At 38.8% G+C, this 17,409-nt stretch overlaps 1 protein-coding gene across 2 annotated transcripts in view; it reads left to right on the top strand.

Moving 5' to 3' along the window:
- LOC121866504 (putative ankyrin repeat protein RF_0381) overlaps window positions 1-17,031 on the top strand; it is a 48,074-nt gene extending 31,043 nt beyond the window's left edge. For both annotated transcript variants that reach the window (XM_042366251.1, XM_042366260.1), the window contains exons 8-11: window positions 3,089-3,197; window positions 6,138-6,304; window positions 8,187-8,601; window positions 15,919-17,031. In XM_042366251.1, the coding sequence (XP_042222185.1) occupies window positions 3,089-3,184 (96 nt within the window). In that variant the 3' untranslated portion in view covers window positions 3,185-3,197; window positions 6,138-6,304; window positions 8,187-8,601; window positions 15,919-17,031. The remainder of the gene's footprint in view (window positions 1-3,088; window positions 3,198-6,137; window positions 6,305-8,186; window positions 8,602-15,918) is intronic.
- Window positions 17,032-17,409: the final 378 nt, after the last annotated feature.

Below are 17,409 nucleotides of genomic sequence, written 5' to 3'. Positions count from 1 at the left end.
TGTTGTAACTACCATTCCAGCAGTTACATATTGCTCTCTCCTCCTCACCACCTCTCCCCTCCCGCTCCCACCCTCCTCCTCCCGCTCCCACCCTCCTCCTCCTCCCCCTCCTCCTCCACTCCCACCCCTCCTCCTCCGCTCCCACCCCTCCCTCCCGCTCCCACCCTCCTCCTCCATCCCCACCCCTCCTCCCTCCCGCTCCCCCCCCCACCCCTCCTCCACTCCCCACCCTCCTCCTCCCGCTCCAACCCCTCCTCCTCGCTCCCACCCCTCCTCCTCCGCTCCCACCCCCTCCTCCTCCACTCCCACCCCTCTCCTCCCTCCCACCCTCCTCCTCCTCCCCACCCCTCCTCCCTCCTCCCCTCTCCCTCGCTCCCCACCCCTCCTCCTCCGCTCCCACCCCTCCTCCTCCGCTCCCCACCCTCCTCCTCCACTCCCCACCCTCCCTCCCTCCGCTCCCACCCCTCCTCCCTCCACTCCCCACCTCCTCCTCCCGCTCCCCCTCCCTCCTCCGCTCCCACCCCTCCTCCTCCGCTCCCACCCTCCTCCTCCTCCCACCCTCCTCCTCCGCTCCCACCCCTCCTCCTCCCTCCCGCCTCCTCCTCCCCATCCACCCCCCCTCCGCTTCCCTACCCCACCACACACGCTCCACCTTCACCCTTCGGTAGTACCAATAAACATATGTTATGTATTTCCATAGGGGCAAGGAGGCTCAGAGCATACTCCCGTATTTATCTATTTCTTATAAAATTGGTCCCGTTTAACGTTATTTCATACTCTTGGCATTCTTAGCGAACCCCGACATAGCGAGACTTACTGTATGGTTCCATTTTTTATGAATTTGGAGGGAGTTGGGAACCATAACTGCTGGTTAAGGGTTAAGATCCCTGGTTTCACTTAACTGGTTTCACTGTATTTCTTGTACTTGAAGTCTTCTTATTAGACAATAAACTTCTGTATTTACCCTGAGTTTTGAGACATAGGAAAATATTTCTTTTCTAGATCACTTCACATTACTGAACATCCTTTATTGTTTGGATTACCCTACTGTCTTTGTTAGGTAATTCATCTGCCTCTGAATGCTTAATGCTCTCTCTCTCTCTCTCTCTCTCTCTCTCTCTCTCTCTCTCTCTCTCTCTCTCTCTCTCTCTCTCTCTCTCTCTCTCTCTCTCTCTCTCTCTCTCTCTCTCTCTCTCTCTCTCTCTCTCTCTCTCTCTCTCTCTCTCTCTCTCTCTCTCTCTCTCTCTCTCTCTCTCTCTCTCTCTCTCTCTCTCTCTCTCTCTCTCTCTCTCTCTCTCTCTCTCTCTCCTCTCTCTCTCTCTCTCTCTCTCTCTCTCTCTCTCTCTCTCTCTCTCTCTCTCTCTCTCTCTCTCTCTCTCTCCTCTCTCTCTCTCTCTCTCTCTCTCTCTCTCTCTCTCTCTCTCTCTCTCTCTCTCTCTCTCTCTCTCTCTCTCTCTCTCTCTCTCTCTCTCTCTCTCTCTCTCTCTCTCTCTCTCTCTCTCTCTCTCTCTCTCTCTCTCTCTCTCTCTCTCTCTCTCTCTCTCTCTCTCTCTCTCTCTCTCTCTCTCTCTCTCTCTCTCTCTCTCTCTCTCTCTCTCTCTCTCTCTCTCTCTCTCTCTCTCTCTCTCTCTCTCTCTCTCTCTCTCTCTCTCTCTCTCTCTCTCTCTCTCTCTCTCTCTCTCTCTCTCTCTCTCTCTCTCTCTCTCTCTCTCTCTCTCTCTCTCTCTCTCTCTCTCTCTCTCTCTCTCTCTCTCTCTCTCTCTCTCTCTCTCTCTCTCTCTCTCTCTCTCTCTCTCTCTCCCTCTCCTCTCTCTCTCTCTCTCTCTCTCTCTCTCTCTCTCTCTCTCTCTCTCTCTCTCTCTCTCTCTCTCTCTCTCTCTCTCTCTCTCTCTCTCTCTCTCTCTCTCTCTCTCTCTCTCTCTCTCTCTCTCTCTCTCTCTCTCTCTCCTCTCTCTCTCTCTCTCTCTCTCTCTCTCTCTCTCTCTCTCTCTCTCTCTCTCTCTCTCTCTCTCTCTCTCTCTCTCTCTCTCTCTCTCTCTCTCTCTCTCTCTCTCTCTCTCTCTCTCTCTCTCTCTCTCTCTCTCTCTCTCTCTCTCTCTCTCTCTCTCTCTCTCTCTCTCTCTCTCTCTCTCTCTCTCTCTCTCTCTCTCTCTCTCTCTCTCTCTCTCTCTCTCTCTCTCTCTCTCTCTCTCTCTCTCTCTCTCTCTCTCTCTCTCTCTCTCTCTCTCTCTCTCTCTCTCTCTCTCTCTCTCTCTCTCTCTCTCTCTCTCTCTCTCTCTCTCTCTCTCTCTCTCTCTCTCTCTCTCTCTCCCTCTCTCTCTCCAGATATGTAGGATAGACTCATCAACTAGAATATAAATGTAATGTTGATCACTTTCTTAGTCAAAGATAAGAGGTGTAAGAAGACTAGGATCTCCAGTACTCTCACCTATATTTACTATTTCCCCGGTACAGTACAGTATAATACTCATGTTTCGCTTCATATACTTTTTGTAACAACCCACACCATTTTTTGCACATCTTTAAATCATGAGTGATTGTTTTGGTCATTTGATAACCAAACAAAGATGTGTCACCATAAACACCACAGTTGTTCATTATCTTGGAAGATGTTGACAGTCAATAACAGATTGTCCTTGTTTTGTTTACTTAACCAAAACTTTTAATATGATTTTTCTTAATTAAGATATTAGAACTAGTCAAATCTAATATGTAAAAATTGTCTCTTCTGAACTTATGTCTATTTGCTGTCTTACAATGTACTGAAAGTATCTAAGCATTAGACAGTATTGAAATTAGTTTATGCAATAATTGAAAAGCCTATTGTCTTTGGCTATAATTTGAATTGCTAAATTGAATTTGAAGCTTATAAATCTTGTATCTGTACGTGTAATAGCTGCTTGAACAGTTTGTTGGTGTTCAAAAGTCCATCAAAAATCTCTAACATGCCTGGTATACTTGATTAACACATACCGTATTACATAAAATTCTACTGTAGCTTAGATTTAGACTTAATATTAGTTAAATTGATCATTTAAACTCTGAATTTGGGATGAATATTAATGCTCATATTATCTTTGTATTGCAGTTACTATCAGTATTTGCCATGCCACATCACCAGGATGGCTGGACTTCCCATGTTCATAGTTGCCTCGCAGTCTTGACTCATAGCAGCATCGGATAAAGCATCCTGTCAGGTTAGTCATTTAAGCAATCATCAGATATTTTATGTATTATAATATACACTACAGATATGTAAAGAACATCTAGATTAATAATATTTTCACTCAACCAGTGTCTTATATTTTGTGACAAACATTTTCCTTGTCAGATTTATTGCATTTGGGTCCTCCTGGAACTCTTGATGTAGGGGTCCATATCCGTCATCAATATGGTATCACATTTACGAGGCCAAATTATTGCTGAACTATGCATAAAGAGTCATTGCACTTTAGAGGATTATGAGGGAATAATATCTGTGGAGATGGCATGTTACAGTTGTTACGTAATGAAACTAAAAGTTGTAGAATATTCATTACAACAGCTGTTGTTACCCTCACTCTGGATGCAATTGCATAATTCGTGTTAGGTAGTGGAAGGTGTGTGTGATTTTTGAGGGAGGGTGTGATGTTGAGGTATGTGGGTAGTGCAGAATCCGCCTGTTAAAACAAATTTAGGTAATCAGGGGCTAATGGGGCTGATTACTGCACAATTGTTCTCAAAACCTCCCCCCAAAAAACTCAGTGAAAGTCCAAACCTTTCCCACAGATTGTCCGGACTTTCAAGGGTTTACTGTATTACCAAACCATGCATGCTATAGGGAAACCAAAAACACCAATCTCTTAAAAAAAAAAATGTTTACTACACATTACAGTACAATTTGATAATATTCATAGCATAATGTACGAAAAATAGAAACAAGACATTATGCTTTTGTTTTTTCTTCTGTTTTTCATAATTTATGGCAAAAATATTAGTTATAGCAAATATCCAATTGCATCATTGGAAACCTTAAAATTTTCTGCATCTAATGGTATACAGCTCGAGTTTCAGCCTGGGAAAATTTTTGAGCTAGGAAGTGGGGATGGTGTTTTGGATTTTTGTTTTGCATTAGAAGTAAAAAATCAGAGTTTTATATAGATTTTATTATTTTTTTTTTTACCTTATATGAAAGTAGAAGTAATATTGAGGCCAAAGGTATGAAATTGATGCAAAAAAAAAAATTCATTGGGTCTGAATACAGGCGTTTGAAAAAATTTTTTTTGCATAACGGCACAACACAGTGGAACAAACCTAGATTCTCAGCTATGAGGTAAAAGTTTTATTACATATTATAATTTTATTGTTATTATTATTGTTATTATTATTATTGTTAAAGTTAATATTTTTATTTTATTATTATGACAGTATTTTATTTGAATACAGTATAGTCTGCATTTGCACGGTCATTGAACCCGTGGAGGTCCGCGTAAAACGAGAAACGCGTAAATGAAATAACAGAACATATGGGATTAATTGAAATAGAGATCACACCCCAAAACTCATCTTTTTCCGACATAATACGTGACGCTAGAAAATAACATCTTAATTTTATGATGGTATGCACACACAATTAATAATTAAGAGAAATATCAATAATATTAGGTTTTAACACTTACGTAGTAGAAAAGCTACGGGTACACGGATGGCGGTTGGTTCCTGCAAGCAGAGGCAGATTAGTTGCCCGCAATCACTTTCACTACTAAGAGGTTTGCAGGGCCTCCCAGACAAACCCTTCAAAGTCCATATCCTCACTGTCACTATCACTATCACTGACTTGGGCTGGGGTTGTGGTGGGTTGCATGGTGAAGTCCTTAATACTACGTTGACGACTAGCATTGATGTTGTCGAGATAGATCTGGATATATGGCTCCATAACTTTGACAGATGGTTATTAGACGCTCATACCGATGCTTGTCTGGGTCGTTGTCAAGATGAGCTTAATTTTCTCCCCCAACTCGATGATTTCCTTCACATTATCATGGCTTGGTCCAGGTAATTCAAGGTTTTTCTGTGGAGCGGAAGCTTAATAGAGGGAATAAGGGCACGAGAGAGAGAACTGTATACGTGACTGAGAACAATGAGACAGGTTCAAGCAGCCATTTACTCTGGTGGCAGGCACGTCATGTTACATTAGACCAACAGCTAGCGCGGAGGGATGGCGGTGGAAGATGGTGGCCCAATCACAGTCCGACACGCTATAGGACGTCAGCGATAACGAAGAGCGGCCTAATGCGCACAACTCACAGCGCCGCCTTCGCAGATGGTCAAGAATGGACCGGTAAATGCGCCGGTCTGGACGCTCCAGCCGCCGCGCAATGAATAACTCATTCAATTAAAACATTTCACTCTGGCAAGGCACAGCGAAATGACCTAACACGAACAAACCCGGGAACCAGACTATACTGTACAGTAAAACCCCTTCATTCAAAAGATGGGGTCTAGCTTCTAATATATGAGATTTTATGAAATATGAAGAACACCTTCTCTAAAAGAAACCAAAACACGATAGTTTCCTTCATCTGCCCCAGGTTATTCTTAAATTTTTCTAAGACAGTACCATATGAGGCTGGTCCAGGATATTCAGATATAATGTTTTCCAATGATGGAAGAAAAAGTAGACGGTACGTGCAGGTGTATATGTGCATTCCACAACTGACCAACGTGAATTGACCAACACGCTTGATCCGTACAGTACAGTACTGTATTACAAAGTTTGTAGCTAATATTTCGTAACAGCAAAACATTACAAATTATCAGTCATTTCGAACTTGAGGGGTACAAATTATGGAGTATTATTGTATGGTAGTATAGTACAGTACAGTAAATGAGATATTTGAGAAGGGGTTGAGTAGAGGGTTCATTATATAGCAAATTCGCTCAGTATTAGGAGGTAATACTGGAATATGAGGAACGGTTTGGTATACTGTACAATGAATTTCAGTACATAGAAGTTTGGTATAGAGAGGTAATACTGTACAGGTTTTTTCATTCCTAATATTTTTAATGGCATTTAAAATTGCTTTCTACCATATTGATAATACTGGTACTGTACTTAAATGTGTATGACACTGGTATATGTGTATGGGACTTTACAGGTGGCCCAATCCAATGTATCTAGGAGCATATGGGGGAGGACTCTTTTCAACGATTGCTTGCTACTTTATAGGGATTGAAGCACATCGACACGAACCCATCATCATCTCGTTAATAATTTGGACCACGATACTCTTTCATCTCATTATCTTCTATAAGCTAGTCACAGGTAAGGGTATTGTATTTGGATCTATTATAACATACATTTTGCCTTTTATCCCATTTAAGGCTTTCACACTGATGATCTAGTAAGCATATTGTCATAAATACTGAAACTGGATCAGTACCCCAGCATTTTTGTCTTTGGATGCTTGTCAGAAGCATATACAATTATGTAATTTCTAATAGAAATATTTATCTTTTGTGAGAGTTAATTTTGTTTTGTTTTTACTTTTTTTTAGACTCAAATAATTTATAGATGCTTGAGATACAACATCATAACCACAAATGTTGTGTTGGTCCATCAGTAAAAGGGATTATCAAGTTTTTGGACTAAGTTGTGTTGCTTGGTGAGCCTGGCTGCTTATATGTGTGGTAACAGTGTTTTTTGAGAAAATACGCGGATTAGAAATGTTAATGAAAAATGTATTGTAACTCACAAGGTGGCCAGAATCAAGAGAACACAGACATAATAATTCCTCAATAATTTGGACTTTTATTATCTGGATATTGATTGATCTGGACAGAATCCGCTCGACCCAGCGACTGTCCAGACTCCCCACGTGTTACTCCTGCCGCTCCCACACTCCTCAGTCTCTGTCTGTTTACATCACTTGTCACGGTGTTGCCCAAATATTAATTTCTAGTTCCTCAACCTCCTTTTTAAGCCATTACAATGGCATCTAAGAAAAGTGCAGGGGAACAAATAATTTTAATTAAGGTTTTAGTGATAAACTAAAGATAATTGAGTGATTAGAGGCAGGCTCGTCAGTGCCATCGATTGTTGATGAATTCGTATCGCTAAGCAAACTGTTTTTGGGTAAAAGAAAACTCAGGAATAGAATGATTCACATAGTCTACATCTTTTAAAGGCTCTATGTCACCAGCACGGCCTTCATCATTGTCATCATTCAGCCTGGGAAGAGTATTTACAGTATATATATATATATGTTATTGTAGAGTTATTTTTAATACAGTATCTAACATTGTAGTAACTGTCCAGTGCAAGCCACGTGCTATCCACTTTAGACAACATCAGCTGATCCCTTGTACTACAAACCCTAAAGTATGGCACCTCGACAATTAAAGTTATCTATTTTTTTTAATTATATTTCTTATTTATGAATGAAAATACTGTATCTACACTATTGCTGAATAATGCTGAGTGATTTTTAATGTTCTTAATATTATTCTCATAAACCTATCTTACATTTCGTAATGGAAACTAATGGGAAAATATAATATAAAATTTTCTGCATTACAATGAAGTTCACAACATTACCCCCATTATACTGGATGATATTGCTGTGTACTTCCCCACCCTACAAACATGTACAGAGCAATATTAATTAAAGCTATTTTTATTACTGGGTGTTTCCCACCAGGTTATGTTAATTGGCTCATCCGGACTCCCCTTCCTCCCTATATTCTGAATTATCGAGGGTCTTCTCTATTGTCTCATTCACTGCTAGTGCATTCTTTCTTGTTGCCTCACCAGATTTGTTTTCCTCTGTTGTCTCCATTCACATATTCAGTCAAGGTGCCATCTTCAGGTCTTAGGGGTGGTGGCCATAGTCCATCACTTGAAACATTTTTGCGTTTTCTTTACCAATCCCAACTTTCAACTTCATTAATTTAATCTAGTCAACTTGATTGTAGTCTTGTTTTAGCACCTGAACTCTGCTGTTAAGGAAGCTGAAATATGGCAATATATGTTTTCAAGGCTGACTCCTTGAGGCTTATGCTGGGATCCTGGTATCTTGGTTGTCAGACCATTGACTTGTTAACTGTGCAGTACTTGAGTTACCTGATCCATGTTTAGTTATAAAGTCAAATTTTAGGACCATTCACTCAATTTCTAAAGAAAATAAATTTGTAAAATTACTTTTCAGGTGACCCTGGAATAGTTAGAGCAGAGGGACCTCTTCAGGAAGTGTTGCGAGGTGTGGGTGAGGGGGTAGTCTGAGGATATTGTTCTGAGTGCCAGTTGGCCTCACCTCCTCTCTCCCACCACTGTCGTCTGTGTGTGGAATGCCACCACCAGACAGACCACCACTGTCTCTTCCTTAATACTTGTGTGGCAGCAAACAATCACTGGCACTTTGTAATGTTCATTGTGTCACACATAATTCTTATGGTTGGATTTTTGCAAGCAGCATACAGAGCTACCATACCTCAGACTTCTCAAGGAGACTGGGTTGACCATTTAGTGGCACATGTATGGTACCTAATGGATGAAAACATGTGGACCCTCCTCATGATGCTGTGCAATGGAGCCTCCTTGATATGGGCCTTTCATTTTTGGGGGTGGATTACAATATCTTTTTCTTATATATAGCGGTTTCTGCCTTCATTTATTTATGTTAAGTTAGGTGTTTATTGAACGTTAATTATATGCATTGGAGGAGAGAGCTGAATGTTCAGTAGGTGAATAGAGTAGTATTTAAAGGTGTAGTAAAGGTAAAGGGCTGAGGAGGTTGTTTTTTTTAGCGAATACAAAGTTTGTCTGCCTTCTGTAAATATGGTAAAACATTTTTGTTATGTTTAATAAAATATTTTCAAAATATTTGGCGAAAGATTTGGCAAGGGGGATCACCTGAAGATTAGACTTCCCAGTTTATTTCACTGGAAGATTAGCCTTCTTAACTCTTTAATTAACCCCCAGGTAACAATATTAATATGAAAATTGCCCTACACACACACACACACAAAAAAAAATGCTCAGAAATGTTTTCATTTTGGTATTATGGATTCAAAAATAGTGTATGGAGACGAATTCCTATATGGGTCATCTAAATGGGGTAGTGGACTGTCAAAGATGGATCACTTCACCCTCTCTGACAACACCTCCAGATGAAAAAAAAATTAAATGTTAGGTAATTTTTGGATTTATCCATAAGTACAAAATAGTTTCTAGAGTGTGTAAATATTGTACAATTATCCCTCGAGATACTTAACGTTTTAGGTATTCCTAAATTGACGCCACTCTTTCGTGTTATGAAAGCTTTCACTGCTTATAATGAATTTGGGTCCCGGCAAAAATTCAAATCACGCACCCCTGGGAGTCAGCTGGGGCGGCCACATCCCCCTAGCACTCTCCCCACCAAGCTGAGGATGTTTGGGTTATTTTTCAACTTGTAATTCTGGTATATACAGTAAATATAACTTCATATTTTTTTTCATTCCATTACATGCAGACAGAATCCTACATACAGAATAAAAAATAAATAAAACAATACATAATTATCCTGAGGTCAAAAGATAAAAGGAATAAACATTTCTTATGTGCATGGGACTTATCACACAGCGAAGTAGATATACATAATTTTTAATTTTTTTATACTGTTACATGCACACACAATTGGTCATACAGATTGTGCAAAAATAATATAATTATCATAAGGTCAAAAACATAAAGGAATTAAACATTTATTGTGGTGCTATCTTGTGTTAGTGACAAGACTGTCAAATGGCAGCATTTTTATTATTTTTATTTATTCCTCAATGTCAACTAATGCACTATTGGTTGGCAAGCTGGCAATCTGCAAGAATTCTTCACTGACTTTCCTGGGTGAATGTTGCGTTTCCACTTCGATGCCTCGCATGTGCTGACAGCATTGCTGGGGTTATACAGGACTGCAGTGAGGCATTTATCCCATCTTCTACCAAAACTTTCACTTACAATCATGGTTTGATAGCTCCTGCTCTCTTGCTTGCAGGGTGAGAGATAGGCATATCGAGCTATGAAACTATTCCATCTTCTTTACCCACACCTCTTTCATTACTTCCAGGAATCTTTGTAAGGCTATTCTTCAGAGGGCTAAGCGAATTTTATAAAAAGAAAGACCGCTGTCCTGACTAATTCTTCCTTTATTAAATCCTTCTGGTCTTTAACCAAAGACATCTGAAACAACTCCTGCACTCCTTCTTTTTCCTCCTCTTCCTACCTGATAACTCTATAGCCAACTCTCCCCTGACAAAGCCAATCTCTTTGGCACCTTATTCCTCTAATTCCATCTAGACGATTCCCACTTATCCTCCTACCCCTGCACCTCCTACTGAACCTATGCACTTCCTATAATCTCCACTCAGAGGGTTGCCGTGTTATCCAGGTTGGATGAGTAAGGCGCGTGGACCGGACGGAATACCCTCATGTTCTGAGGGAGGTGCTGGTCTGGCCCCTGTGCTTTGTCCTTTTTCCTTGCCTCAAAACCCAAATCCGCTTGCTGGTTCAGCCCATCCCAAGAAAGGTGACCATTCTAATCCCTCTAACTATCGCCCCATTGCCCTAATTTCATCCCTCTTAAGATTTTGAAACTATCTTGAACTCCCATTTTCTCCGTCACCTTGAACGCCTTTCTCTTTTGTCGGATCACCAGTATGGCTTTCGCCAGGCGATCTACTGGTGATCTGCTCTCCTATTGCACCCATCTTTGGTCATCCTCTCTTAGGGATTATGGGGAAACTGTCAGGCTCGACATCTCCAAAGCATTTGACAGGGTATGGCACAAGTCTTTGCTTTCTAAGCTTCCTCTTATGGTTTCTTCCCCACTTTGTTTTCTAATTTCTAGCCTTGAGAACCGATCCATGGCAGTTGTTGTCGAGGATCGATCTCGCCTTTCTCTACTAGTAGTGTCCCACAGGGTTCTGTTCTTTCACCTACTCTCTTCCTTCTTTTTATCAATGATTTACATCACACTACAACTAATTCTATCCGTTCTTATGCTGATGATTCTACTCTTCACTCTTCTTCACATTTTCCCCTTCCTCCTAACTCTCAAACTAGATCAGTTTCTAGAGCTGATATCATTACTTCTATCAAAGTGGATCTGTGCAGCATCTCTGAATGGGGAGATGGAAACTTGGTTAAGTTCAATAGTAATATAACTCAATATTTACCATTTACACTTTGTAAATTAGACGATCTCCCACCAATTACATTTCAGGACGCTATTATCCTGCCAAATTCTGAATTAAATATGTTAGGCCTCACCATTTCCTCCAATATGTCCTGGAAATCACACATCCTTAATATAGCAGCTGCCTCCGAAAGTTGGGAATGCTGTACAGATGCCATAGCTACTTACCCTGAGCAGTTGCTGCAAGTATATAATGGATTCATATGTCCTAACTTAGAGTACTGCTCTCATATTGGGGTGGCTCTTCTTCTGTCCAACTATTAAATAGGGGAATCAAAGGCATTTCATCTTATTAACTCTCCTCCATTAGTCAACAATTCTTCCCTTTCTCTTCGCTGCAATGTTGCTTCACTCTCTCTTTTACAGGTACTTTAATGGGCAATGGTGGATTTCACATCCTGTGTACCATGGGGCAATGCCGGGGCTCGGATCACACGCCTTGCCCGTGCCCACTGCTTTCTGGGATGTCGGTCACACGAGAATAACCCGTTATAGTACTCCTCCTTCTCACACAGCCAAAGTGTGAAATGCTCTGCCTTCTGTGTTTCCATACTTATACAATCTGTCTCACTTTAAAAAGCTGGTTTTCCGCATCTTCGTGGTGTAGATTAGCACAGTACCTGTATAACCTTTTCTTTTTTTCGATTTCTTTCTGTTTCCTCCCCCAGGCCCCCCTGTAGGGCTGTTTGACCAGTGCCCGGGTGGGCAAATTCCCGTAAAAAAAAAAAAAACATTTACTGGTACAGTATAAAGTATTTTATGTACAAGGAGTAAGTTCTTCTTCATGCAAATCATCCTCTGGGCATCATGACACAACTTCAAATGCTTAGCCTGGCAGTCATGGGACAGGCAGAACCTCTCACATATCCCACATGGGTGTTATGCCCTCACATAAGGGAATTTACCTAAATTAACCAGTATTTTTTTTTTTTTTCAAATGTTAGTTAGTAATTTCATATACAGTATTAGATAGTAAATTAGGGTAGTTGTGAACTATTGGTCATTAGTTTGGTAGGATTATGTTCTTATTTGTGAACCAATTTTGTTTTTAGGTATGATATAGGGTATTTTTCTTATTGGGAACCAAACTCTTTTTTCCCCATACATCTTTCTATTCGAGATAAGAAATTCACCTACCAATTTTTTTTTAATTGACCTGCACATGCCAGTAGTAGACTGGTGAAAAAAAATGATGTGTAGGAACATGAGAAACAGAATTATAGGCAGTAATCTTCCTGTTTGCTGGACTCCCCAATCCCTGGAACTCCCAATACTGTAGTTGGAATGAAATATGGTCGTGAAATTTTTTCGAAAGCTCTCGCTCCATTCTGGGGATGAAAATGAGGTGCATTTTCCAGGAAAATTCCGAGAAAATTTCACCAAACCCTACTTACTAGCTTAAAATTTTCCATGGACAAAACTGTACACCATATACAGGTTGTACCTTTCTAGTCCGGCATTCTGTGGTCTGGAAACTCCCGTGGTCTGGAACGATTTTAGTTTGTCCAATAGGTAGATAGGCAGCTTTTTTTTTTTGGTTTTTTTATCCTGAATTATTATTATTACAGGAGTATTAAATTTTTGCCTCAGGCCCCAATGTGGGTCAGTGACCTAGTCCGGTTGGGCTAATCTCAGAAAAAACCAGCAACAAAGCCTTTGGAAATTAAGGTTTGTTTACATCCGCAGTTCGCTGTCTCTCTCTCTCTGCTTGTCTCTACAGAGTACAACATTTAACCCTTCAATATATATGAGCAGTAAATAAGTGTTGCTTTCATATTCTTATGTAGAGTAATGATGATATGTCACATGTGTGCACTTACTGTACATACGCTCAGTCTCACTTTTTTTTTACCATTAATGGTTAGCTACTTATATTGTTCAATTTATTAACATTAAATAACATTACAAGTACTTCAAACAACCATATTAATTTTTACATTAATTTTACTACAGCTACAATCAGGGTCTTATTTTCTTCAGTTTTATATGTAGAACCAATCAGTCACTGGTTTTGTAAGCTTTAACATAAACAATGCGGCAGCCGTCACGCCTTCTCGTGTGTTTTAATATTCCACGATATTAATAAATTGTATTGTTAATTTTGCACACACAAACATAATTAATAAAAACAAATTCAGAAACATTAATTAAAATATATATGAGCAGTAAATAAGTGTTGCTTTCATATTCTTATAAAGTAATGACGATATGTTTTCAATGCAGTGCACTTACATAATGCGATTCTCCTTTTTCTTTACCATTATCGTTAGCTACTTTTATTGTTCCATTTATTAACATTAAATAACATTACTTAAAACAACCATATTAATTTTTCTACAGCAACAACCAAAGTCTTATTTTCTTCAGTTTATATGTAGAACCAGTCAGTCACTGGTTTTGTAATCAACGAATACAATGCTGTGTCATTTCCTCTGTGTTTTAATATTCTATGTATTATTAATGAATTGTATTGCTCATTTTGCACACATAAACATTAATTCAATAAAAGAGACATTCAGTAATAAACAATAATGAATCTTTTGTACATAAGAGAAATGACGCTGTTTTACACGATTATGCACGCTGTCTGCACGCTACGGCCGTTCAAACCCGGTCGAAATTCAAGTTTCGCTGTAAAAATTTTTATTTTTTTTTTTGTGTTCCAATCAAATACGTTGAATTAAAACTCGAGAAATTTGAGAAGCTACTATACGACAATTAACCCTTCAATATGTCGTCAAAGAGACCATGATGCAGAGAAGTGGTGCTAGTAAGCCCAAGCATGCCAAGTCACTATCTATCCAGGAAAAGGGTGAATTTCTATAGTCCGCAACCGGTCAGGTCCCGAGGTTGCCGGACTAGAGAGGTACAACCTGTACCACTAGATACAAACAATTACGAGGTTTCTAATGGTGCAATCGGGTTTTTCCTACTACACTTTTGCTGTAAATTAAAAAAAAAATCTTAGCAACAAGTATAAATTTTTTTTGTACACATGCTATGGATATTATAAGATTGTATCGTAAGTGTAGTAACTTTTTTTCTATGAGATTGGGGTTTACAAAAAAAAAAAGAGTACTTTAACTTTCCTTCTCTCCCTTACTGCATACAAAATGATAAAACCTGTGATCATTATATAAACCTCAATGACTTGTGTGGGTCTGTAGGATACATTGTGAAGGTCGAGTAAGTCTCATTCATCATCGGTCTCATTGTAATTGCACATCATAACTTTAAGTTTAGTTTTATTATTGATTACCTTAAATTTTTTCATGCAGAAAACATTATTGCTACATGTTTAACTAATTATTTGTTATTTACTATAATTTTAAATACTGTAGTAATATGTTTACACAATGTATTGTCGTCCATCCTTAACATCTTGAGAGTAACTGAGTCACAACAAGTGTTATTGCCCCGGTATCCTCGTGATTGGCAGACAACGTGCTGCTCGTGTTGACATTTATTGAAAGGGTAATACATTTTTCATCAGTGTATCGACTTTTTTCATTTGAAATTTATTTAGTAAACTTTTTGAAACTTATTTAATGTTACATACAATATTAAAAACCACATCTCCACTAATCATCCACATCATCTCCATTACACACCCACATTATCTTCACTACATCTCCACTAAACATCCACATCATCTCCATTACACACCCACATTATCTTCACTACATCTCCACTAAACATCCACATCATCTCCATTACACACCCACATTATCTTCACTACATCTCCACTAAACATCCACATCATCTCCATTACACACCCACATTATCTTCACTACATCTCCACTAAACTTCTACATCGTATCCACTACACCTACTTCCTCTCACATTTGCACGTCAGGATTTGAGAACCTTCAAGAATCTTAGGTGAGCTTGTAGAACCTTAGGAGAGACCTGTGGTTCTCCTAGCTCGCAAAATGGTGTGTGCAGATGCATGTGTTGCAGTTCTTGGTTTAAACTGAAAAAGACCTAACTATTTAAGAAGCCAGATGCGCTATTAACAGCCACCCACTGACTCAACACATTTTTTCTTGTTTTATATTCTTATATTTTCTTTATTTTTAGATCACATTAGAGTGATAAAATTATTTTTCCACAACTTATATAGGTCTTTACATATAACAATGGCAACATGCATAGCCATCTTACAGGACACAGCTGACTGATGTTGTGTAATATGTTTTGAGTTGCGCACTTTGTTCTGATTGACTGAAATCAAAACAAACAATGGTGTTGCATTCTTGATGGATTCCAATCCTGTTCATTAGTTTTCTTTTATTTTTACTATTTTTCGAACTTAGGTCGGACTGGGATTCATTCTCATATCAAATATTATAGAAATTAACGTAAACTACGGTACAGTATTTACCATAACTCTCACAAGATACATTCGTACAGATGATGTATGATGTTTTGTATTGTTTTATCAAACTATATTTTATATACTAACTAAAAAATCTGATGATGTGACAATTTATCTGAACTAAAAATACCAAAGTTTTTCATGTACAGTACAATATACTGAACAAAGTTAAGTATTAGACAAATTTTCTCGAATTCGTTCTATATGTATCGAAACCTCCCAATGTTGAACTGGTTGCTCACCAATTATTTTGGTATAGAGATGTAATGCTGTATGGTATTGCAGTAATCAGTTTCAGATGTAATAATTTTCCATTTTCCTTTGCAGCAATCAGTTTCAAGTTATAGGATCACAGCAGACAACTCTTTGCCGACTTAAGTTAGGAAACCCTCTGACAAAGCCAACGAGAAGAGAGAAAATGAAGAATGTGTGGAGCTTTCTTATCCGTGGCAGAGTTCCTTTAAGTAATCAGACACATTACTTTAATCAGGTGTAGTTGTAAAAAGTATAAACCCCCTTGTGTATGATGACGACACCTTGAGTACAATGACTTAACCCCTTGAATATGATAACTTAATTTTTCAGATATGATACTAGTCTCTTGAAGATGGTAATTTAACCTTTTAAGTAAGATATATGACTTGTACTAAAGGGTTTAATGTCAGTACTCAGGGGGCTAAGCATAGAACTCAGGTGTTAATTATTGTAGTCAAGGGGCTAAGTCATATTGAAGGAGATAAAGGTGTTGTGTAAATTTGTAGTCTGTGGTAATTGCTGTGAGCATGTACTTGATTATATTTAGTGATTTAAAGGTACAATCAGTTTTTACACAATTTTTTTACAAGATATGTTTATATGTACATTTTTTAGCATTTGTATGGTTCAATTTCTGTATGAGCTGGTGGTCATCTTCAAAAGAATCAGACCCATAGTTATACATTGTGCTAAATGGTATGTTGGGATCTTAGAAAATAATCAGTGATTAAAATTACATTTACTTGCAAATTTCACAAATTACTGGTCTTACAATGACTTGCTTGACCTTGTGAATATAAAATGCCAATGAAAGATAACTTCAGTGTGTTTACGCTTTGTGGTGGTTGATGTTGTTCTAGCTGAGGAAAAATATATATGTAGTGTTGGAATTTAGGTGAAAAGATCTGAAACTATGAGCATTTACTTTAACACCAACTTTTATAATTTATTTTAATTAAGTAATACAATGTCCAGCAATATACAAGTAATGTGGCAGGTGAACAGTGAAAGTACGTACAGTACAGTACAATGCTGTATACAGGAAGACCACTTATAGTTAATATTACATTAAAAGATTTGAAAACTAAACCATATCTCTGGGTTATAAGTTCCATTAATCTTGTACACTGACTGTAGAAACAAAAATACATGTTGGCACACAATATCTTACCAATGGTAGAAACACAAAATGTTTCATTCCCCAAAATTCCACACATCTTAAGTGTTAACAACTATTCAGTGACATAGCCTTTCCAAATTACTACAACCTATGATATCTTGTTTATGGTGGTGATGATGATCATTGTTTTATGGTCACTTACCACACTTGTGTGGGTTAACCATGATTACTGTACATGATGGCAGCTGTCCAGGCTGCACAGTCACTTGTAACCTCTTTAGTCAGGGGCTTGTCCCCAAGATCATTTATCGCAATCTCTCCCTTTTTCATTCTTGGCCTACCTATAACTCTCAGGGATGTGATTTCTGCATTTTTTTCCATTTTTCCTTTTTTTCTTCCCCATTGTTTTAGGCGACCCACTTGAATCGTGCAGATCCGTTGAG

This window comes from Homarus americanus, unplaced genomic scaffold (assembly GCF_018991925.1).
Source record: "Homarus americanus isolate GMGI-L3 unplaced genomic scaffold, GMGI_Hamer_2.0 scaffold32583, whole genome shotgun sequence".
Lineage (NCBI taxonomy): Eukaryota > Metazoa > Arthropoda > Malacostraca > Decapoda > Nephropidae > Homarus > Homarus americanus.
Note: the sequence above shows the minus strand (reverse complement) of the source record. Positions and strands in the feature narration are given on the sequence as shown.